This window comes from Drosophila simulans, chromosome 2R (genome assembly GCF_016746395.2).
Source record: "Drosophila simulans strain w501 chromosome 2R, Prin_Dsim_3.1, whole genome shotgun sequence".
Taxonomy (NCBI): domain Eukaryota; kingdom Metazoa; phylum Arthropoda; class Insecta; order Diptera; family Drosophilidae; genus Drosophila; species Drosophila simulans.
The window spans coordinates 18,048,796-18,070,243 of NC_052521.2; the positions used below are offsets into that span (position 1 = coordinate 18,048,796).

General features: G+C 44.8%; 1 protein-coding gene across 6 annotated transcripts; it reads right to left on the bottom strand.

The window, feature by feature from the left end:
- Positions 1-776: 776 nt before the first annotated feature.
- Positions 777-20,589, bottom strand: LOC6735452 (homeobox protein orthopedia). 6 transcript variants are annotated; one of them, XM_016181476.3, is made up of 8 exons: positions 19,850-20,587; positions 19,095-19,360; positions 13,378-13,676; positions 12,629-12,763; positions 3,698-3,902; positions 3,462-3,587; positions 2,405-2,571; positions 777-1,974 (listed from the first exon to the last, which is right to left on the bottom strand). In XM_016181476.3, the coding sequence occupies exons 2-8, from the start codon at positions 19,123-19,125 to the stop codon at positions 1,705-1,707; spliced, it is 1,233 nt and encodes a 410-aa protein (XP_016028766.1). In that variant the 5' UTR covers positions 19,126-19,360; positions 19,850-20,587; the 3' UTR covers positions 777-1,704. The 6 variants fall into 6 exon arrangements, with proteins under 6 accessions (XP_016028766.1, XP_016028760.1, XP_016028761.1 ...); XM_016181470.3 differs by having other exon boundaries at positions 12,629-12,784; XM_016181471.3 differs by lacking the exon at positions 3,462-3,587 and having other exon boundaries at positions 19,850-20,589.
- Positions 20,590-21,448: the final 859 nt, after the last annotated feature.

The following is a 21,448-nucleotide window of genomic DNA, read 5'->3' on the forward strand; positions in this document are numbered from 1 at the left end:
GATTCCGGTTCTGGTTACGGGTTACGGGCTATGGCAACTGGGCACTGCTGATGGAACTGGTACTGGTACTGGAACTGCAGACTCCACAGGCCAATTGTCGTGACAATGTGCATGTCAAATGTCAGGGAGCATTATAAAATTTATAAGCCCATGGATGCAGTCGGGTCGAGTTGCGACCTGCACTCCTGCCCCATTTCGACCCCAATCAGTGGGAGTCACTGCGAATGGAAATCGTCCTGCCCCCAGGACACACACTCTCATAAAGCAGGCTCTTATCAACGAGGGCGTGTGTGTGTGCACACTGTCAAAGTTTTATAAATTTTGGCAATTTTCAGCTTAAACTTGTTTGACATTTGAGCATCTGCCTGTCGCCCCAATCCTATTCAATTATTGTAATTGCATCTGCAAGGGTTCAGGGGGCAAAACGAGCAAGAGTTGTGGCAAGTGGACACTCGTCCGACCATTTGTGAATTATGAAAAATAAAGAAATCTTAGATAATCACCGTAGACAAGGCAGAGCAATGCGAACCAATTAGAAGTCGTTAACTACCGATCTACTGCTGAAAACCTAATGGGTATAAGGCATTTACCCACTGGCATTGACTGTTTCTATCTCCATTTATAAGAAATCTATCTTTTTGTAGCTATGGTATTCCAAATCAAAGCCATAGTTTTTATATATACTCATTAGTTATCAATTAACCACTCAGCAAGAGTTTATGAACAAGTTTTTCATTTCGAGACCTCCACTGTCACTGAATGGTATGCAAATCACGTTCAGCTTTTAATTTAGTTTACTATTTAATAATACGCATAATTACATACAGAGTAATTGTGTTTCGTTTTTTTTTTTTTGTTTTAGTTGGATTTAAATTTAGGCTTAAACGATACAAGAAAGTCTATTACAAGTATGCCATGTACGCATGTATGTATATATAGTGGTATTTGTAATTGTATAATTTGTAATTGGTAATCGTAAAAGTAATCCATTGGATGCGTGCACTCTGAATCGGTTTTGGGTTTTCGGTTTTCGGTTTTGTTATGAGAGACTTGAGCCGCGATTTTGGTTAATCTGGTTTGCAGTTACAGTTTGCTATAGTCGGGGCTGCTCGTTCGATATGCTATGGGTTGTATCGTATGGTTAGATCGAGAGATAGCAACGGAAGTATACTGTCTATACACAAAAACAACAACACTTACATGAGAATAGATCTACTTACATACACTCCTAAACAATTAGGCGTAATTATGCTTAAGTACGAACTAGGCGCGAGTTCCGCGCAATTCGGCTGGCCAAAAATTATTGTGACGCCCCGAGGATACTTTTCGATCCATCCTCGCTGGCGGTCCAGTTTATACAGCTGTCGTATACGGCAAATGTTACGTTAATCTTTAATCTAGGTCTACAATTCATGCGGGAATAGTTTCATAGTTGGCTTAGGTCCTAGCTTCGAATAAATCGTTAGTGCTCTCGCAAGCTTCGTTTCTCGTATACATGGTTTACATTCATCATAGTCTTTTAAGTTTAGTCCTGGAAATCATGAAACAAATAATGCAAACACATAAATTGTACAATTGCCCTAAGCCTGGGCCTAGGTTTTGGTTATCTTATAACGCTTCGCTGGCGCAGCCTCGCAATTTGAATCCCCAACGGTCGGCTTTTCACCCGTAATCCGAAAAGCTTTCGAAGCTCTTCAACAAATTTCAGTAGACCGAATTGGAATTCGAATTGTAGTGTTCGTAGTTGTGTGGCGCCATCTGTAGGTAGGAAGGAATCGCGTTTAGTTCCGAAGCCCGCCGCCGCAGCGCTGCGATGCTGTGGAGTGTATCGTTGGCGCCATCTGACGGCGACTGCATGGACTGCGGAAGCTGCTGTTGTTGCTGTGTGGGTGTTGGTGGCGCCATCGGGTGGTGTTGGTGAGTTTGCTGCTGCTGATGTTGGTGAGTCTGTTGTTGTTGCTGCTGGTGCAGCGGCTGTTAAATAACAGACATGGATTAACATTATGTGTTGATTATCTAAGCTTATGGTATGTTATAGTTTATTTGAAGTCTAAGCTTTTATGAAAGTTATGGTTTTGAATTTTTGGAAACAAGCTTATTACTATTATGTTGCCAAAACTTTCAAGTACTGTATGTGATCTCATTTTCTTTGTATAGATTGCATGTACATAATTTTCTTTTACTTTAAAAATAAACAAGTTTATCTTTTTTGAAGTAGTGAAGTTGTGTTATAAATGCTGTTTCAATAATTTATCTACAACATATTTTATAGCACAACACCAATTAGTTTGATTTCCGCTTGCACTTCACTGTTTAAAGACTGTGCCATAAATTGATTAAACATTCATTCATCAGCGAAATGTTGCCATACATTTTGTGGGCACAACTTTTCGGGGGCACTCACCATGGGCTCGCCATTCAGCTCGTTCTGGCTGGAGTTCGGCTGCGCGGAAAGTGGCGGCGGGGTCACCGAGGAGCAGCTGTTCATGTTCGGCGGGGTGGTGGCGCTCGGCGAACCACTGGGCCCGCAACTGACCCCGCCCACACTGTGCTGGTACATCATGGAGTCGCCTGCGGGGAAAATTACGAGACACATAATTAATAAGGCGTCGTCAAAATTGCACAGATGTATGCTAAGTCATTGGTTTACTAGAATTTTGTATTCGGTGTTGTAAGTGAATCAGAAAAGAAATATTGAAAGCAATTTTGATTTTCCGGTCCATTGAAAAACATGCCAGCCCATTAAAATAATATCAAAGAGGTTAAGCTACGTGTTTGATTTTAACTTGAATGATAAGACTTGTACATCTTGATTATCTTATGATATATAGCAACTTTTTCGTTGTCATTATGTGATGTCACCCAGTGATTTGTGCCAGCAAGGCAGGGCACAAAAAATTTAAAGCCCTCAACAAAAAGTGTAACAATGAAAACTTTGCTGACGGTAGCAAGAGCCGAAAAATAAAAAAATCGACATGAACATGTCTCCAAAATGTCAATTAGCACAACTATACGAAACCAAATAAAGAAGATGAAAAAATGACTTTGGGTATTCCTGAAAATTAAACGGCTGCCTGTTAATTGATCGAGCAAACAGGCTGCCCGGGGCATTATAAATGATACGATATGCATATGTTTTCGGGGCTACCGAAAACCGAAAAAAGTGTGATGAGTTCAAAGAAATGAGAGTCTCAGCGGACTCGGCGTCGTGTTTGGTCAATTGTCGGCAGAACTGGAACTGAAACTGGAATCGGAACCCGATGGCATCGAAAGCAAAGCAAATAAATCCCCCGGAGCAAATATGCGACTAAACAAAGCGCCCCGATAAATAAAATCATGCCAGGCGAAAAAGTGTCAACGCTGTGCCATTGTCGTCAGCATGCAGATGGAAAATTTTCGGGCATGTGATCGTCATGGCGGGGGCTTCTTTTTGGGGGCCTGACACCCAGCCCACAACCTACCTAGAGCATTCAGACCGTAGTGCTGATAGCTGCCCGCTCCCAAGGCGGAACCCATGTTAATGCCCGAGTTTAGGCCGCTGTTCAGCGAGGACGAGAGTGGCGACGACTGATTCAGCTGGCCAAAGCCTGGGCCCATATATGTTCCGAAGGAGCAGCAGTTAGTAGGGGAAATGACAGCAGTTAGCAAGGGATTGTTAGTTGGTAGCGCCCTTGCAGGGCTCCATGGGCTCACTCACCTGCCGTCATCGGGTTGACACCCACGCTCCAGCGATCTCCGCCAAACATTCCCGTGCCACAGAGACCATCGCCCATGGCGATATTGGTTATATTGGCCCCAAACGGCGGAAGTCCATGGGAGGGCAGCAGGGCGCCCGGCGTGCGGAAGACGTTGGTGGTCTTCTTGCGCTTCTTCCACTTGGCACGGCGGTTCTGGAACCAGACCTGCAAGGATAATGGAGTAAGAAGTTATAGCAACTGTGAAATATAGATATAGATATAGTACTTCAACTACTTAATCGCTGGAATTCATGCTAAAACCCACTGATTTAAAGGTAATATTTTAATTATCGTACATAATTATCTTCAAATAATAACATTAATCTTTAAGGGGTTTCCCCAGCCTAATCCTTAAGCCGCTGACAGCCCTACGTGTGTGTGCGTGTTTTTGGCTTTGTGTTGGGCAAGGCTCCGCCCAACCCCTCGGGGTTCTTCCGAAGTTGCTGCCTCCTACAAACATGGTCTTAATCGAGATCAATTACCGCCGTGACAGTCAAAACATGTCTCGACACAGCAAACACACACACACATGCAGAAACGGCAAGCGGACCAGATTTACATGCGCATAAATTCGATATGTAAATTCCTCGGCCGATATGTGGAAGTGGCCCACCCACCAGCCGGGCAATTTGGCATCTTTGACTACCGAGTCCTGGCTGGACCTTCGATACGCTCTTGTCTTGGGGCCGGGAGAGGTCGAGGCCCGTGTCGGATGTGCCCGCTTCAAATTGGCATTTCCATATGCATAAGAACAGCGGAGCCGAACAAGGTAGACACGTTGAGGTTTTGACATTTACAAGGCAGCACACAAGCACTCCCCACATCTCCTTTTGCAACCCACTAGACTCCACACCACCACCACCCCGCACTTGGACAGGTGAGCTTGAGGAGTTGGGGCCAAAAAGGGTTGCCTACATTTAGGGGCAGGCTGTATCCGCTCGCTGTGCAGATTGCATGGCCTTCTGAGTTCACAGCTCTCAACTTTCAGCCAACGCTTTCCTTTCAGAATTTCTAGCATTTTATTTTTCTGCCTTCTTCGAGTTGTGCTAAAAAAAATAAAAAAAATAAAAACAAAGTGCCAGCCGGTGAATGACTAGTGACATGGAAACGATTTTGCCAGGCCATCAGGCCTTCGCATCCACATCACTCGCAGTCGGGTTGACAACTTAACCGTTATGCACAACCAACCACCCACACAAACACTTTCTGGCACTCACACATACGTATATGCTATATAGGTATATGGCTATATAGTATTTATAAATCCCAGCATTTCGTGGCAAATCTTGAGCTGTCACCGACTGTCGGCGTCGACTGTTTCTGTCTGAGTGCGCCAGACTAATGGCAAAGGAATACGGCCAAAATAGCGGGCCAGAAGCGAGAAAGCTGGGAGCGGGAAGCGGCAAGCGGGAAGCGGGGAGCGGGTAGTCGTGCCTGAAAGAGCCAGAAAGAAAAATGGCAAGTTTCGAGCAAAGTAACTTTGCTTGTAAGGCCTTCTGATGGCCTGATGGTCCCCAGTGGGTTCGTCATATGTCGGACAACAACAGGCAGAAGCAGAAGCAGAACCTAAACCTAAACCAAAAACCCAACCAGTTTGGGCAGCAAATAAATCGATCTCATTTGAAAAATAAGAGTATTGTTTTTAAATTCATACACAATAAAGAAAGCTCAGAAATAGTCATATAAAAATAGATACTTGAATGGCTTGTAAAGTTATCACAAGTAAATAATTTAGGTAAGGATGCTGGAAATCTGAATAAGATGATCTTTAAATCGTTTACCCAATTACAAAACTTAAGATTTGACTTTCATTTTCTCTCAGTGTAGCCCATCCCAACCGAACAGAACTGGAACTATCGCAGGTTGTTCAGGTCGGAATATCACTCGTTTTCTGGATGTTACACCAGGGACGCTAATGTGCCAGATTGTGCAAGGGATAATGGATGTGAGAAAGGGTGGGATAATGGGGTGTATCTATCCGCAGATATATACATACATATATATTTATGCCTGGGGGTTGGGCTGTGTCGGCGACCTTGACTTGTTTATGTTTTTTACGTGCTTATGCGTCGCTCTATTCATTAACTTTTAATTTAATAATTTAAGACAATGTCTGACTGTCTGGCCTCCGTTCTCGCCATCTCTCTCTCTTCCCCCATCCGTGTTGCCGTCTCCCTCTGGCTTATTGGGTTCGGTAAATTTAATTTGGCTTGCTGTTTTATTTTGCTAGCCACATTCGTGTGAGAGCATTTCCCTACTCGACCGCACAGACACACCCACACAAAGAATGCGAACGGAAGTAGGTGGAAGAAGCAGAGCGAGGCGGAAGCAAGAGGAAGAGAAAGCCAAAAGTCATTGCCTGCTTTTTTGGTCTAAGGCTGCGAGCCATTAAATTGGCATAACGTGCATGACGTGCACGGCACGTAAATAGGCGTTAAAATGTCGGTTAAACAAAACATTTATTTTTTATGTCTGCCCGAAGAGCGTCCGTATGTATTTGCATTATTTTTCGGGTGTGTGTGTGTGTGGGTGCCAGGCAATCCCAGTTTGTAGGTGTGTGGTTTTTCCACTGATTTGTTTCTGCTCCTGCCTTCTTACTGCGCGTTCCTTGAGTTCCACCCAATTTGAACAGTGAACCCAAACAAAACATAAAAAATGGCTCCTTATGTCGCGTTAAATTGTGTGTCTAACGGTAATTTTTAAGCTTCACCCTTATGCATAAATTATCAGCCGTTGAGTGGCTGACTTCCAGCCAAAAATCAAATCATACGCCTTTTTTACGGCCTTTTAGGGAGGTATTTTTTAAAGAGAAAGGCATGCATATTTGATATTTTGCCAGCTAGCTTACTAAGAGACTTTTGATAGGTAATCAAACCTATATTGTTTTATGAAAATACAAAATTAATTGATACGAGAATGCCAACAAACTTTGGAAAATATTTCCATAGATACATTTCAAAATGAAACATTTTATCTGATTTAAGAATAGCATTTTCGGTTAAAGAGAAACCACCTAGTTCAGTCTGCAATGCCAGACTCACAAAAAATGAAAACCAAAACAAGTTGGTGGTCCAAATAAAAATTTCAGCCATATGTTCCATACGAAAGCATTTCCATGTTTGGACTTTTAATTTTCACTTCACGACTGACACAAACAAAGGCAGTCACAAAGGCGGAGAAGACACCACCAACCAGCGCATTCTGCCTTCTGCCTGGCAAAAGGCAAACAAACAACTGGAAACGGGGACAGGGAGGGCAACTGTTGCAAATAATAAATGAGTCAAGTTCATGAAAAGGCAATTCCTTGTGGCAGGCCGCAGATATTAGCACCCAGAAGCCAAGAGCACGGCAGTAGATCCAGAAATGCCCACGAGGGGCGAGCAAATGGAGGCAGAAGTCAGAAATTAAGTATCGGCCAAATTACACGGATGGGGGGAGGAACTGCGGCTGCAAATGGGATAACAAGTGATTTGCTTTGATTTTATGGGCTGGTGGATGGTGTCCTGCCCTTCCGGGGTGGCTGGATCTAGGTCTGGATCTGGATCTGGCTGTATATCCTATTATGATATGGGGTGGGTGTCGCAGGAGCTGGGAGCAGGGGTTTTTTATTATGAACCTGTCTGTTTATTGGGCCAGTGTCATCGTGACCCTCAGCTTATGATTGCAGTTGCGTGCCATAATGGTATGTCATCTCTGTGTGATCCCCTCGTTGTCGACTTGTTTATCCGCTCGGTTCGTTATGCAACATTAATTGCACATTATGCCTAATGGCCGATTTAACAGCTGTAAGGATAATCAGAGCGAACTTGCAGTAGCATTTTTACATTACTTTTTCACATGATTTGCATGTGTGTGCCCCCACATCGATGTCAACATAGAAAAGCACTTTGCCGCACTGCAAGCCGCACTTGAAAAGCCAATTTCAAAATCGTCGCAGTTGTGAGAGCTGCAGAGAAATGCAATCAAAATTCGATTAGCCCCAATGCAAATATTATTTGCGGGGCTAGTTGCAGCCGATGGAAATCGAAGGACAGGATATGAGCGGACAGGACAGGTGGAGAGCATCTCTTAATAAACGCTTGATTGGCAAAAGCCAGAAAGTGCAATAATATTTTTCGGCTCGTTTGCGTTGACAATTTTTGCTGGCCGGCATTCTGGCCATTCTGACTGCAGATTGGTTATTGCCTCGCTCCACGCTCCTGCTGTTGTTGTTATTCTTGCTGGATTTGTTGGGGCATAATCAAAAATCAATTGGCCAGGATATTGCTTTTCCTTCGGCCCACTCTCCGCGGACCCCTTGGGGCTGCCAAGCAACCGAAATATAAAATGGCCACTCAACAAAGTCCACACAAACTGTCCCCTGGCTGGCGGCCTTTGATGTCGCCCTTGTTTTTCTTCTTGGCTGTGTCTTCAGCTCGAGCATCTTTTTATTATCATTATTGGGTACTATCTGCGCTTTCATATCCTTGCGAGTGCGACTCCGGCTCTGAGTGGTTTATGGAAATCGCTTTTCGGCCAATATCTTTTCATTCCTGAGCGTATAAAAAATGCGTATAAATTCATAAAATGCCGTCTCGACTTCTGCTCCCCTTCGCCCTCGCACACTCACACACACACAAATACCAGTCGATTTATTTTATGTTATCCTTTAAATCCTGCTTTACGAGTCAGCCCCAACAACACTTGCCGCGACCCCAGAAAGCCAACCAACCACCCACCCACATAGCCAGCCAGCCTGCCAAGCCAAAGCAAAGCAAACCACCCACCCAGCTCGGAATTCCCCAGGGATTGGAGCTCCAACCCGTCGAGACCGAGTCCACTATGGCCGTCTCTCTCCCGCACTCCCGCAACCCCATCTAGCCATCTCTTTCGGCAAAATATGTCCTGTGACAGACATCATCAAAGCGATTCCTTGGCCTCTTTGGGGTTGCCGAGACCGAGTTCTGAACTTAGTGATTTATGAAATAGTTTTGCATATATATTTTGTCAAATTTTTTTGGGACTTGTGTTTTTCATTTTGGTCATTCATTTTGTGGGTTGCCGGGGCAACTGCAGCCTCCTTACGGGGCATTCAGATTGGGCTTCAGTTTCGGGAGGGGGGATTGGGTTTCGGTGGTTGGGGGCTCCGGGGGATGGTGTCCAATGCAACCCCCGAAAATGTTACGCTGCATTCGTGGAGCATGCGCAGCTCCAGGATGCTGCCCTCGGATTCGTTTTGCTCCAGCTTTACAAAGTTTTTCAGCCTTTTTCGCTTCTATTTCTTTCTTTTCTGTTTCTTTTTTTTTTGTTTGGGTCGTGGGGACTCTTGTCATTATATCAATGGCAGCAGCATTTGGAGCAGCTTATCCCAGAAAATACCCCCAATCTGGCGCCCATCCGGCAAAGTCCGTCCGGCACTTTGGCACGCCATTTTCACACAAACATTTCAATGAAAAGTATCAACGAAATTGCTTTTGGAATTGCTTCATATGCCATAAACAGAATGCGTGCCAGATTTCCTTGATGCTCTTTATGTGCATTTTATGGAGAATGCGCCCCCGACCCCCGCCACCCATTTCCACCTCCCCAGTTCACGAGTTGGGGGTAGGTTTTATTTTAAAGCTCTTGCTAAATTTAGCCCGTCCACTTATTTGGCATGGCCCCCAACTCACGGCTACCACTTTTCCTTCTTCTCTTCGGTTGCATATTTTCGTTTTTGGTATTTCAATTAAAGTTTAATTAAAATTTGCGATGCCATGGTTATACAGACGCGACCCAGTCGCCTTTGGACCGACTTGGAGTGCCTCGCTAAAAAATATTCGCCATTTTACAGTGTCCCCGTATTCCCTCCACTTTCAGCCGGGCTTTTAATAAAGATGCTCGCTTTTTATGAGAATATTTCGTCTCATTTTGGCCAAATACTCGCATATTGGCCGGGAGTCACATAGATATAGCTCATATCCCCAGAATCTCAGAATCTCGATTTCTCCAGAATCTCGAGCAGTCGGGGAACGGCTATTAGAGGGGCATTAAGCGGCTCAGCAAATAAATTAGTTCTGTCTGAAGTCGAGGCAATAATTTATCAGTGCTCACAGTGGGCAGGCCCATGAGTTCACTCATCCTGGATGGGAATGGGCACTCGTCCACTGCGCTAAGCCCAATCGATATTCCCTATTCCTGCTGAGTCAGTAAATGTTAAAGTTGCTTGCAAAGTTACTTAATAAATGAAATTTAAATACGAGAATAAGAATAATCGATGCGTTCCATTGTTGTCTAAATTAAACATTATATTTTAATTCATTGAAAGCAAATAAGGAAACTTGTGAAGATTCACATTATTTAGATTGCATTTGACAGAAGATGGTTGCCAGGCATATTATTAGTTTTCCGAATCTCTTCCTGCATTCACCACATTCCCCGTGAAATATCCTGGGAACTGGCCTCTCTTGGTCCAGGTTGCTGGGCAAATTAATCACGTGAGAAATTCATTTAGTGCACCGGCACATACACACACCCACCAACACAGACACGTGCTGTGCCGCCGCTCGACCTTCCCCACCCCCCCTGACCCAACGCACCCCACCCGCTAATGTTGCAACAATTTAATAAACAAACCAATAAATGTTGCTGCCTTCGAGACCAAGCCGAAACAACGAAGCGCTGCTGTTGACAATGCCAGATCATGATAAGTCAATTTGGTGGGCCATCTTCTTGGTCACACCCGTGGAAATCCCCACCCCGCGAAAAGGCTGACCCCCCGCAAGGATGTCACGTGTGACAAACAGATTGTCCTTTGCAAATTGTGCACAGTGTGAAAACACAAATTAACAATTGCCGGGTTGCCGCCCGCTGCTTTCGGCTATTCTAATTTGGCCCAAAACGGGGAAAATCCGATTAGGAAAAGCGTGGGGACCGCTCCTTAACTTCGACTTTTATTTTTATTAAATTATATTTACCATAAATGCCGCTCCTTTGTAACCCACACGTGTGAGTTTCCCGCTCAGCCACTACGCACTACGTGAGCTTCATAACTTATGCACCTGCTCAGGCCTCGGAAAATATCCTTATGCTTCCTCAACCCACACACACACGCACACAACTTGGACTTGATTTTCGGTGGCTAATATGGACAAGCGTTTTTCGGGCATTTATCCTGCAAAGGATGTGGGGCTGGCTGTCTTTATGCCGTCATTAACTGCAAATCCTTGTAGATTGATTTAGGGCCAGACGTGTGTGTGCATATCGAATGAATGTGAGGGCCGACCTCAGCGGCCGCATAGCCGTGAGAGTGTGAAATTTTCGATGCTCTAAATGTTTTATTTCGCCTTCGACTGCGAACTTAATTTATATGCTAATTTTATTAAACAGCAATCCCAAAACTAATCCAACGGCCTGACATCCTCTAAGCCGCAACGACAACGCAAAATCAAGCATTAAAACAGCAGGACTACAACAACATGGCAACATGGGAGAGCGAGAGAAAAAAAAAGAAAGCTGTATGAAACTGCCGACGGCAGTTCTAACTGAACATCCTTCTCAACTCACCCCGCATCCTGCTGACTTTACCCCCCGGCAGGTGATTGCATTGTCCTTTCGGACAACCGGATCCCGGGGCTGGCGAAGTGGTTGGAAAAAAGCATTAACGGGCAACACTGATACGCAATTATTAAAACAATTTATCAAAGTAGGACACATCCGGCGGCGGGCAGGACGTGGGCAGGATCATCATGAAGGTGTCGCTGCCGCTGAGTTGCTCACTCATGGCTAATTGTTTTAGCTAGACCAGTAGTTGTAGTCGCAGTCCAAAAGACAAAAGCCAAAAGCCAAAGAGCCGAATGCCCAAACTTTTTGGCATTCATTTACACCGCAGAGCAATTCCCGCACATTTCGGAGCGCAAATCCCAGGCAATGAGCAAAAGCAAGCAGTGAAAGCGGAAGCGGAAGCTTAAACACAAATTTAATGAAGCAGTAAATTCGATTGTCGCATAAACAAAGCCCGCCCGCATGCAAAAAGGACCTTCGCGGAGCTGGGATTGGGGATTCGGTGGCGAACGGGAGAGAGACAAGGATAATGGCAGCTGCACAGGGGAGCTGTGCCAGCCACAAAAGGATAATGCCCATTGTGTGTATATATGCATGTTCCTGTCTGTGTACTTGTATGTGTGTGTGTGTGGCACAAACTTTGCAGGCAAAAGGAAGAGCATCCTGGGCAGAGACTCTCTGTGTGTGGGTGTGGCTGAATGCCCGACGAAATGTGACTTTATGTGCTTTAATAAAGTATAATTTTGGGCGCTTAAATGGCGTTCGGCGGCGACTTTCAGACCAGAGCCTCGTAAACTGTTGCAAGCTGGCAGAAGGATGCCCCATGCCATCCGAAATCCGAAATCCAAATGTCCGTTGCGGTTGTGTGCAACACAAGTGAAATGTCATGTCGCTCCAAAAACGAACTGAGTCCGATATTCCGACAGCTACGACCACTGACAACTGTCGAGCCGCAGGACAAACCACGCAAAGTTAGTTGATGCAGTGAAAGAAAAGATGGTTTTCCAGGTAGGATCAATGCACGCTAAATGACTGCTGACTAATGTTTGGCAACAGGATATTTAAAAATTATAACTAAATGGTCAAAAGGAACAGGCCTTTATTTGGTTTGCAAATAAATAGTCAACAGTGTAGGTTTTCTCCATGTGAAAACCTAAACTAATTGAAAAGTGAGCATTGAAATAGAGGCCTCAGTGTCACATTGCCTAATACTGACTGCAATCAATGCAACAAGCCAATTGATGTGTGGCAGGATATTTATTGGATATTTGTTATTGGAATTAAAACTCTGATGCATATGTATGGTTTAAGCCCTATTCTGAGGCGATTTTCCCGCTGATATTTCTTGTTAAAAACAAGGATTAACTCACCTGGACGCGGGACTCAGTGAGGCCGATCCGCATGGCGATCTCCTCGCGCATGAAGATGTCCGGATAGTGGGTCTTCGAGAAGCAGCGCTCCAGCTCGTTCAGCTGGGCGGGCGTGAAGCGGGTGCGGTGGCGCTTCTGCTTGTTTTTGTCCAGGTGCTGGAAGACAGACACGACCAGAGGTGAAAGGATAATGAGAGGATTGGCCTGGACGGGTGGACGGGTCTTACAACAGTGACGAACTACCATACTATAAATGCAAGCTACGCACTACGTTAGGGTATACGGATTACGGTCTACAGAAGTTACAGTTAGAGTAGGTAGTAGTAGTGGGTTAGGAATTCTACGGTTCTAAGTATGAAAATCAAAGTACACTTACTTTTGTTTATAGTTTACGTAATACGTATATGATTCATAAGGTACGAATATGATTCATGGCACATTTAATTAGGTTCATTACACAATTCAGAACACACACATTCACGTTTTTGGAAACAGATTTTCATTGGCAGATTTTCGTTTCAGATTTCGAATTTCGGATCGAATTGGAGTGGATTGTATTTGATTTTGGATTTTTTTGGCATAGCAGAGTAGAATTTGAAGGAAAAAATAAACATCGAAAAGAACATGGATTATTAAAAAAGTTTCGTATCAACCAGGCGCTATGAAGCATCCTCTCTCCTGCCACAAGGACACTCTCCCTCTCTCGCTCTCTCTCGCCTTCTCTTTCTATATAGCGCTGGCCTGCTCACCTGATCCTGTTGCTGCATGCTGTTGTTGTTGTTGCCGTTGCCGTTGTTGTTGTTGTTGCCGTTTCCGTTGCCACTGCTTCCGTTTCCGCCGTTCAGCGCATTGGAATTGTCGCACAGTCCGCCGGAAATGTGCAGGCGTGCCACGCCCCCGCCCACTGGCACTCCGCCGGAGGATCCACCGCCTCCCGCTCCGCCGCCGAGATCGGCCAAGTTGGGGCCCACAGGCAGTTGGCCAAAACTATTGACGCCCGCGTGCAGTGCTGTCAGCGCGGCCTTGGGCAGATCACAATCCTTGGGGCCTGAAACGGAATAATGGAGTTTATAATGCCATATAAAACAAAACCTTTACATTAACCCATAGTGGCCGAAAAGCAGATTTTGATTTATTCAATATAAATTTATATATTTAATCTAACAAAGGCATTACCGACGGCCATTTTAGGCTCACTTGTCATTGAATTTATCTACTCAAAATCATTAATCACACCCTAACATCGAAATCAATTGAACATTGTATAACTTTAGATCTCAATTACGGCTGGCTGGGACAAATATCTCAAAAGGCCTATTAAGACTTTACTTGTCTTAGATTCTGCATACATCGATTTATATTTTTTCACATAATAATGATTTTCTGCGTAACGGTTTGGTTACTGGCTCTATTTTCTGGCAGCGTTCTCATGCTGCTTTCGAATGTATTGAAATTTATTCTGCTGCAATTGGCTATAATTATTCCACCGATCTTTGCCTGTACATACATTTGGTATCAATCCACTTGTGCAACTCGTAGAAATTCCCAATTAAACGGATACCACTTGCGCCGCAAAAGAGCGAGAATGTTTCCAAATCGTCCGATGTCAAATGTGAATGTAAGTATGATTGGCTTAATTATGTGAAACACGTTGTATATACATATGTATATTCACAATATCTCGCTGATAGATTTGGACTAATGCCTGAATGCCACCGTAACACGCACGCACACGAGTTTGGCAAATGTTTTGTTAAATTGTGCTTGAATTTTCAAAACTATTTCACAATTGAGATCCACATTCGTATATCCCGCTCAAACGGAAAACGTTTGTCTTTCAATTAATTTTTCGATTGGCGACCGACGAGCTAACGAACTAGAGGATTGCTCACAACGAACTGCGGCGATCGGATAAATTGAATTTTTCAACAACCTGTCATTCAGAAGGCGAAAGATGCCAAAAACAGTAACGAACGTGAGAGAGCGGAGCAGAGTAGAAGAAACCGAGGTGCGAGATATACACAGATATGGCCAGAAGTTGAGATACGCACACAGTCGCACCTCCAGATACATATACAGGTAAAGATACAGATACAAATACAAAAAAAAAGCGAGAGAGAGCCGCCAAGTGCTAACCCCTTTTCTACCTTCAGGCCTCACTTGACTACGTAACGTATTTTTATTTTGTTGCCATACTATTTGTACGTGTATATCGCTGGATGGCACTGGATTGGTAGTGGAAAGGGTTAGGGAGGTCGGGGTTCGGGGTGCGGGATTCACGGGAGAGTCATCTTCATCGTACGCCTGGAATTTTTAACATGTACGTGCGAGAGAGACTCCGGCCCAACTCTTTCCGACCGATTCCCTTTGTGGCCCGGACTCAACTGTTGCTGCAAGTCAAACATTTACTCATCGCCGGTTGATGCGAACTCTCGTCCCCGAGTTGTAACCTTTGGGGGACGGAAACCCTGCGCGATGTTGTCATGATGGCCATTCGATTGGGCCTAAAGTGAAGGTGTAGGCGGCGTATGGCAACTGGCCAGTTTCCGCTGAAAGCGAGTCCGAAATGCAAATCACAACTAAGCGGAAAAAACATAATCCTTCTCCTCCACCTCCACCTCCACCTTCCAGGCCAATCCTTTCCAGTTGCAATCCATTTCAATTTCTCAAGCGGACAACGCAGCACTCTCGATTGCCGACTTTGATGTTGGCGGTGGCGGGAATGGCGGCTCTCAATGATTTTTATTGTTTTCGAGATGGACTTGTTAAAATTTCGGCATACATCACAGACGCACGTTCGTCAGAGATGCGATACAAGATACTCGATGCCATCGAATTCTCTGGTCAGCAGGTGAACGAGTTCAGGGCGTCGAGAGACGCCACATAAAACCATAAATATAAATATCAACAAATAAAAGATATGGAGTTCCTACAAGCGACATTCCCTGAAGCAGGCCGTTTGTAGTTGTTGCGTTTTAAAACGCTGCCTGGAAAGTGCTAATTTTTACACATACACCCAGTGCGGCTACTGTTCATTAGCGATTTTCAGATGGTGACGTCCCCAATCGGGACCAAACCCCTCGTCTCCCCTCACCTTACGAAACTGCCAGCCCCAAAAGTGTTTTCAATCCGGGCGGAACTGAGACGCTGCAATTGTGGCAAACTGTAGCAGAGATACGAATGTATCTGAAGCTGCCAGCTCACTGACATATATTTTTAGGCCATTACGCAGCACGCACCGAATGGCGTTTAAACTTCAAACTCTCTGCTCGTGATTAGTAAATTTAAGGCGCGGTGTTAGGTGCGATATCTCCATCGAGTTGGATGCTCAATCCCTCAGCTGGAAATTCACGCTCGATGGCAACATCTCAAACATGTATCTGCTGCTGCGAGCAGATAGATACTCGCATCCATATCCACAGATACAACGCCGTTGGTCCGTTGCTCCAAAGAAGTGCGACTTTTAACATCCAACTGTTCCCGCTTCCTTCTGTTTTCTCAAATCGAATTTCAAATATTGTACCTACATACGATACATATATGAGAGTATACATATGTATGTGTGTGTGAATGGGCAGTGTGTTTGGGCCACGTTTGGGAGCCATAAAATAGCGCCACTTCTCGAAATCGCACTTTGCCGGCTGAAACTCGGCTCGGCTCGGCCCGGCTTGGCTAGTTAGTTAGTTGGTCTAACTTTGATTTTTTCACCTCGCCTTTTACAGTTGTAACACATAAATATTAAAAAGCAGCAGCCCTAACTGTTCATCGTGTATGCAGATCAAGATGACGCAGTTGTCTCATTCAGGGCTAAAGTCTCTGGATTCTGAGTAAGCTATTTGTGGCAGCTCTATAGCTCAACCTCTATTTGCGTTTCTATTATAATAGAAGTTAACAGAAATATACTCTAGTAACACACTTTATATGCTCAAATCAATAAGAAAAGAATAGATTTTTATATATAAGATAGACTAGGTATTCAAATGAACTTAAAAATCAACTAATTATCTTACTTATATCAACGTTTCAACTGTATGCGAAGTAAAAAACCCATTGTTTATACTTTCAAAAATAAATTACTACGATTTAAATGTAATTCACGCTTAAATCCATTACTAATTTTCCCATTGAACATAAGAAAGCTGGCAAACATTTTCCAAAATCTGCGTGTAAACCGCAAAACTGGCATAAAAACCTATGCATGTTCCCAAATCATTAGGACGCGTGCTAATAGGGCATAATTTTGTTATCTATCATCGTAATTTAGTTTCGGTCCTCCATTTGCTGCCTGGCCAAAATTGCGATAGCGTTAATACGAAACTGTAAACATTGCAGCGCCAACACACGCGCAGATACAGATACAAAAACACTCGGACCCAGATACATTTACATCTGGCCTGAAGCGAACATTTTAGTTGGTCCGGCGAGAAAGAGGAGCGAAACGAAATGAAAACCGCACAAAGCGATTAATTAATTAAAATTGGCAAACATGAATTTATCGCGCAAGCAATTTGCACAATTTGCGCAAATCAGTTTGCCTGTTTTTGGGAGCGAACGACGCGATTTCTCCCGCAAAATATATGGACCTGGCCGGAATGGCCAGCCAGAATGGCCCGAAACGGACTTTCATGGCCGAGCACTTGCATCCAGATTCGCCGTCAGTTGCATGTGCATTCAGCAATGTGCATAATTATTGAAATTTGGAAATTGTGCGGTTTTTAGCAGGACATAGGCTATGGCCTTTGGGCCTCGAGTTGGCAAACTACGATGCAGATCGCTCGGATTCGGTTTGGGTTGGAATGGAATGGCATGGCATGGCATGGCATGGCATGGCATGGAATCTGGGCTGCTCCAACAACTAACCGCAACTGGGAACAGAATCCGCAGCAACCGCAAAACATTTCAATGCAAAGCGGATATGGCAGTGGGGGGTTAAGCGGTGTTCAGCGGGGTTAAGCACACATATTTCACTAGCCTAGGCCACCGCAAAAATGCCGAACGCACAAAGCGAAGCACGCGCAGATATTTCGTGGGTGCAACGGACGGGTGGGGGAAAATCTGAAGGGGGTCTGTGCAAATTACAAATGCAATCATGAAATTAATTTAATTAATGCGAGGCTCACGAAAAAAGCGCCCAAACGAACGCCATTCGAGCTCCTTTCGCTGCATGCAAATTAAGCATTAGCAGGGAAGAGACAATACGAATCCGGGGAAAGTTCTGCCATTTCTTTTGCATGCAAATTGCTCTTAATTGTAAGGGGGGGGTAGGGGGGCATCCACTTTGCCCCTCTCGGCCACGCACCCAGTATGCAAATGTTTTTTGGCCTCTCTGTGTTGTGCGGAACTCGGAAAAAGGCTCACGAAATTTATTATGGCAGACTCCAGCACTGCGGGCAGGATTTGGCCAAAGGATTCCGCACTGCGATTCATTGAAATTTATAGTTCTTGGTGGGCAAATGGAGCAGGCCGAAGTTGAAGCCGGCGAAAAACTTTAAAAGCCAACTTTGGCAGTCGCAATCCATAACAGATAGCAAGCCGTCAGATCAGTTTCGTGTGCTAGCCCTTAATTAAACACCCATCTTCAATGGCAACTATGGACATTACGCATACGCCGCGTGCACCGAGCGGCGACAATTGGCGCGTGAAAAATGGCAATAAATTAATAAAAGTAATTAATGGCAACGCTGCGAAGGACGCAAGGATGCTGGCAATAAAAATTGAATATAAACGCGAGCCATAACTCATCCATGGCTGCTGCAGTTGCAGTTGCAATTGCACTTGCAAACTGTATTTTCTGGTAGTGTTGGCCGGCTAACAACAAATTGATTGCCAAAATTGAAAGTGCTTGAATCGTTGATCAACAGTGTGGTAAAAATAATTTATTCACCTGCACACACGCACATACATACACGTACATATGTGTATTCGGATTTATTAATATATTAATATGAGGACACAAGTACAGTTTGATAATTATGTGCGTGCGCCGGTTGAATGTGTGAATGTAATTCACAATTTGCGGCATATTTAAAAGAGCAATTATATCAATTAACACAAACACACCCACCCACATTCAATTGGGAATGGGCATGGGCATGGGAATGGGTATGGGAATCGGAGAAGGTTTGCCGAGTTAGTTAAATACACAACTTAATTATTGCTAAATGCACGCGACACCTGGCGCCATCTGTTTAGACGTCTCAATTATAGGCCATTTAGCAGACATGGGAGATGCGATGCCAATCGCCAGATCGGAAGTACGAGCAACTACCCCCCGATCTTTTGGGGCTTGTGGGTGTGCTCAAGAAATTAGTTTAATTATGGCCAGGCGGATCGGATGCCATGGATTAATACACACGTTATTATACATTAGCGCAATTCACTTGCCGATCTTAATTGCAACATTATACGCAGCCCCCGCCCGCAGCCCACACTTAAATCGCTATCGAGGATTGGGGGCGTAACTTACCCAGCACATTGGCCCCAAGATTGTTCAGCATGTTTGCCGAGAAGTTGCGGATCGACAGAGTCGACAGTTTGTCGCTGTTTCTGATTGCTGCTCCGAAAGTTAAGACTCGGGATCCAATTTGATTGAATCGGGAATCGATATCGACTGGTGGTGGCGGAATCCCAATGGGAGTTCCTGCTCGTATACTCGTCTATCACAGAACGTTGGAGTTGAAGTTCACCTGCGGTGCAAATTACATCTCAATTGTTCGGTGGAAATGGGTGTGGCTGCAAGTAAACAGATTTGTTATTTTGGATGGGTGGCTTCTGCTCAACGCAAATATAAACATACATAGGTGGCGTTGTGCTTTTTGGAAGTACTTGTTAATTTTCAATACTAAAAGTTTTCAAATTGACGAGAGAAAATGGTCATTAACTTGTTTAGCAAAGTTTTTGTTTATGTTTATAGTATACATCATATGCAATAAAACTGCTTACAATGTATCGAGATTTCTCGAATCATAAATGAATGTTTGATTTTTGTCTTGGCAAAACATTTAAGTATACTAATTGCCCGTGTGTTGTGAATATTTGGCCCAGCCCTCTCTTGAACTTTGACCCCTGTCAAATGTCCAGCTATTTGGGTAATTTAACTATTGTGCGACTAACCAGAAAACTAAATCCGTTTCACTTTCCTTAACCGCAGAAACTTTTGCCGAAGTTCGATTGTGTGGGCATTTGCATTGAGTTTTATTGCTCATTTGGCCAAGGACTCACCTGGCTCCTCCTACCGCTCGTCCGTTTTCCGCCTCCTTGCTTTGTGTATGCCACAGGGTTATGGGCTGGGGTCAGAGTTCAGGCCAGCAGACGATCAAATTGCCATAGTAAAATTAATTAAATGCCTTGACCATAAAAAAGCCAAAGAAATTAAATCCAAGTCACTTGGCCGGAAGTTGAAAAGTTTCCTTAGCTCCCACACACACACACACACAAACACGCTCAGCTGGCACACACACAATCGCACTCACACAGACACAGGGACACGCAGACATGCACAGCTTAGGGACACGCAATGAAACGGAAGTCGAATCGTTTATTGATGAACTGTTTGACCAACTGACAGCCGGACACTGTCCGGCGGAGGACACGGCTTTCTTCCACCTCCGGGTGTGGTCACTCGTCCTTGTTTTCTACTGTTTAATTGATAGCATTTCGCACTTCGGGCACATTTTCACTTAGTTATTCCTTGCCACTTCCCAGTTAGATCAATTCGGTTAATGGTCTCTGCCAGTGCGACGGCTTTCTAGGCACTGACAAACGGAAACGGATCGAATTGTTTTGGATCGCACTTTTGTATCGTATGGGAGCTGTACGCCGTATACGTAGCGCTGCTCGCTTGCATTTGAGGGCAGTGCGAAAAAATCAAAGCGAATTGACTACGGAACCTGATAACTTCGACAACAACGACTGCGCACTGGCGTCGCATTCAATCGCCACCCCCTCGCACAATTGACGGTTAAGTCAAGCGTTATCTCTGCCAGCGGGCTTATCTCCCGCATTGATTTGCGAAAATCGCAAAGAGCACACACCGTGCCAGTGCCCCGGGCGGGCGAGGAAAGGAGACAGCTAGCTGAGCCCACAGCCATCTTGCCGTAGAGCCAAGCATGCTGACTCGCTCGCGCTCGCCTTGCCAAGTGATTGCTAGAGCGGGTCGGCTATACTCGCTGTGCGTAGGCCAGGCCACGCCCTCACTGCAGACCAACGAATGAGGGAACTCGGGGGCTTGTGGCCCCGAACGATAGCACTTTTTGGCGCCCTCGGCGATAACAGGTCCTGCCGCCTATCGATAGACGGGCCATCATCGATGCCGAAACAGGCTCGAATCCCCTCGAAAAACTTCAACTATACTCCACAGCTGGTCGCGTTGGCAACCGGCGCTTGGGCCACAGTTATTGCCGAAAGTCCACTCCCCCCAAAAATGCGCCTTGAATTCTTACTCAGCGTTGTTGATGCCACGTGTCAGCTTTCAGCCTCACCTGTTGTCGTTTATTAGTTTCTGTTTCCGTTTTTTTTTCGCCCGTCTTTTGGTCGAAGGGGAAGTACCTCCGACATTTGGCGGAATTTTATAATATTTTGCATGCTGCACAAACGTTGAATTAGCCAGACAACGGAATGCCGGGCGAAATAAGAGTTTGTCATGGCAACCGCAATTCAAAGGATTTCCACCCCACTTCCTGCGCCCAGTTCAAAGTCCTCCCACCGCCCCGCAAAGTCTGCAAATTGTGCTGACCTCCTCCCTCCGACAAATACATACAGCTAAATCGGGGGCGTTAATTAAAAACTGTAGGTAGCAATTAAAACCACAAGAAGAATGCA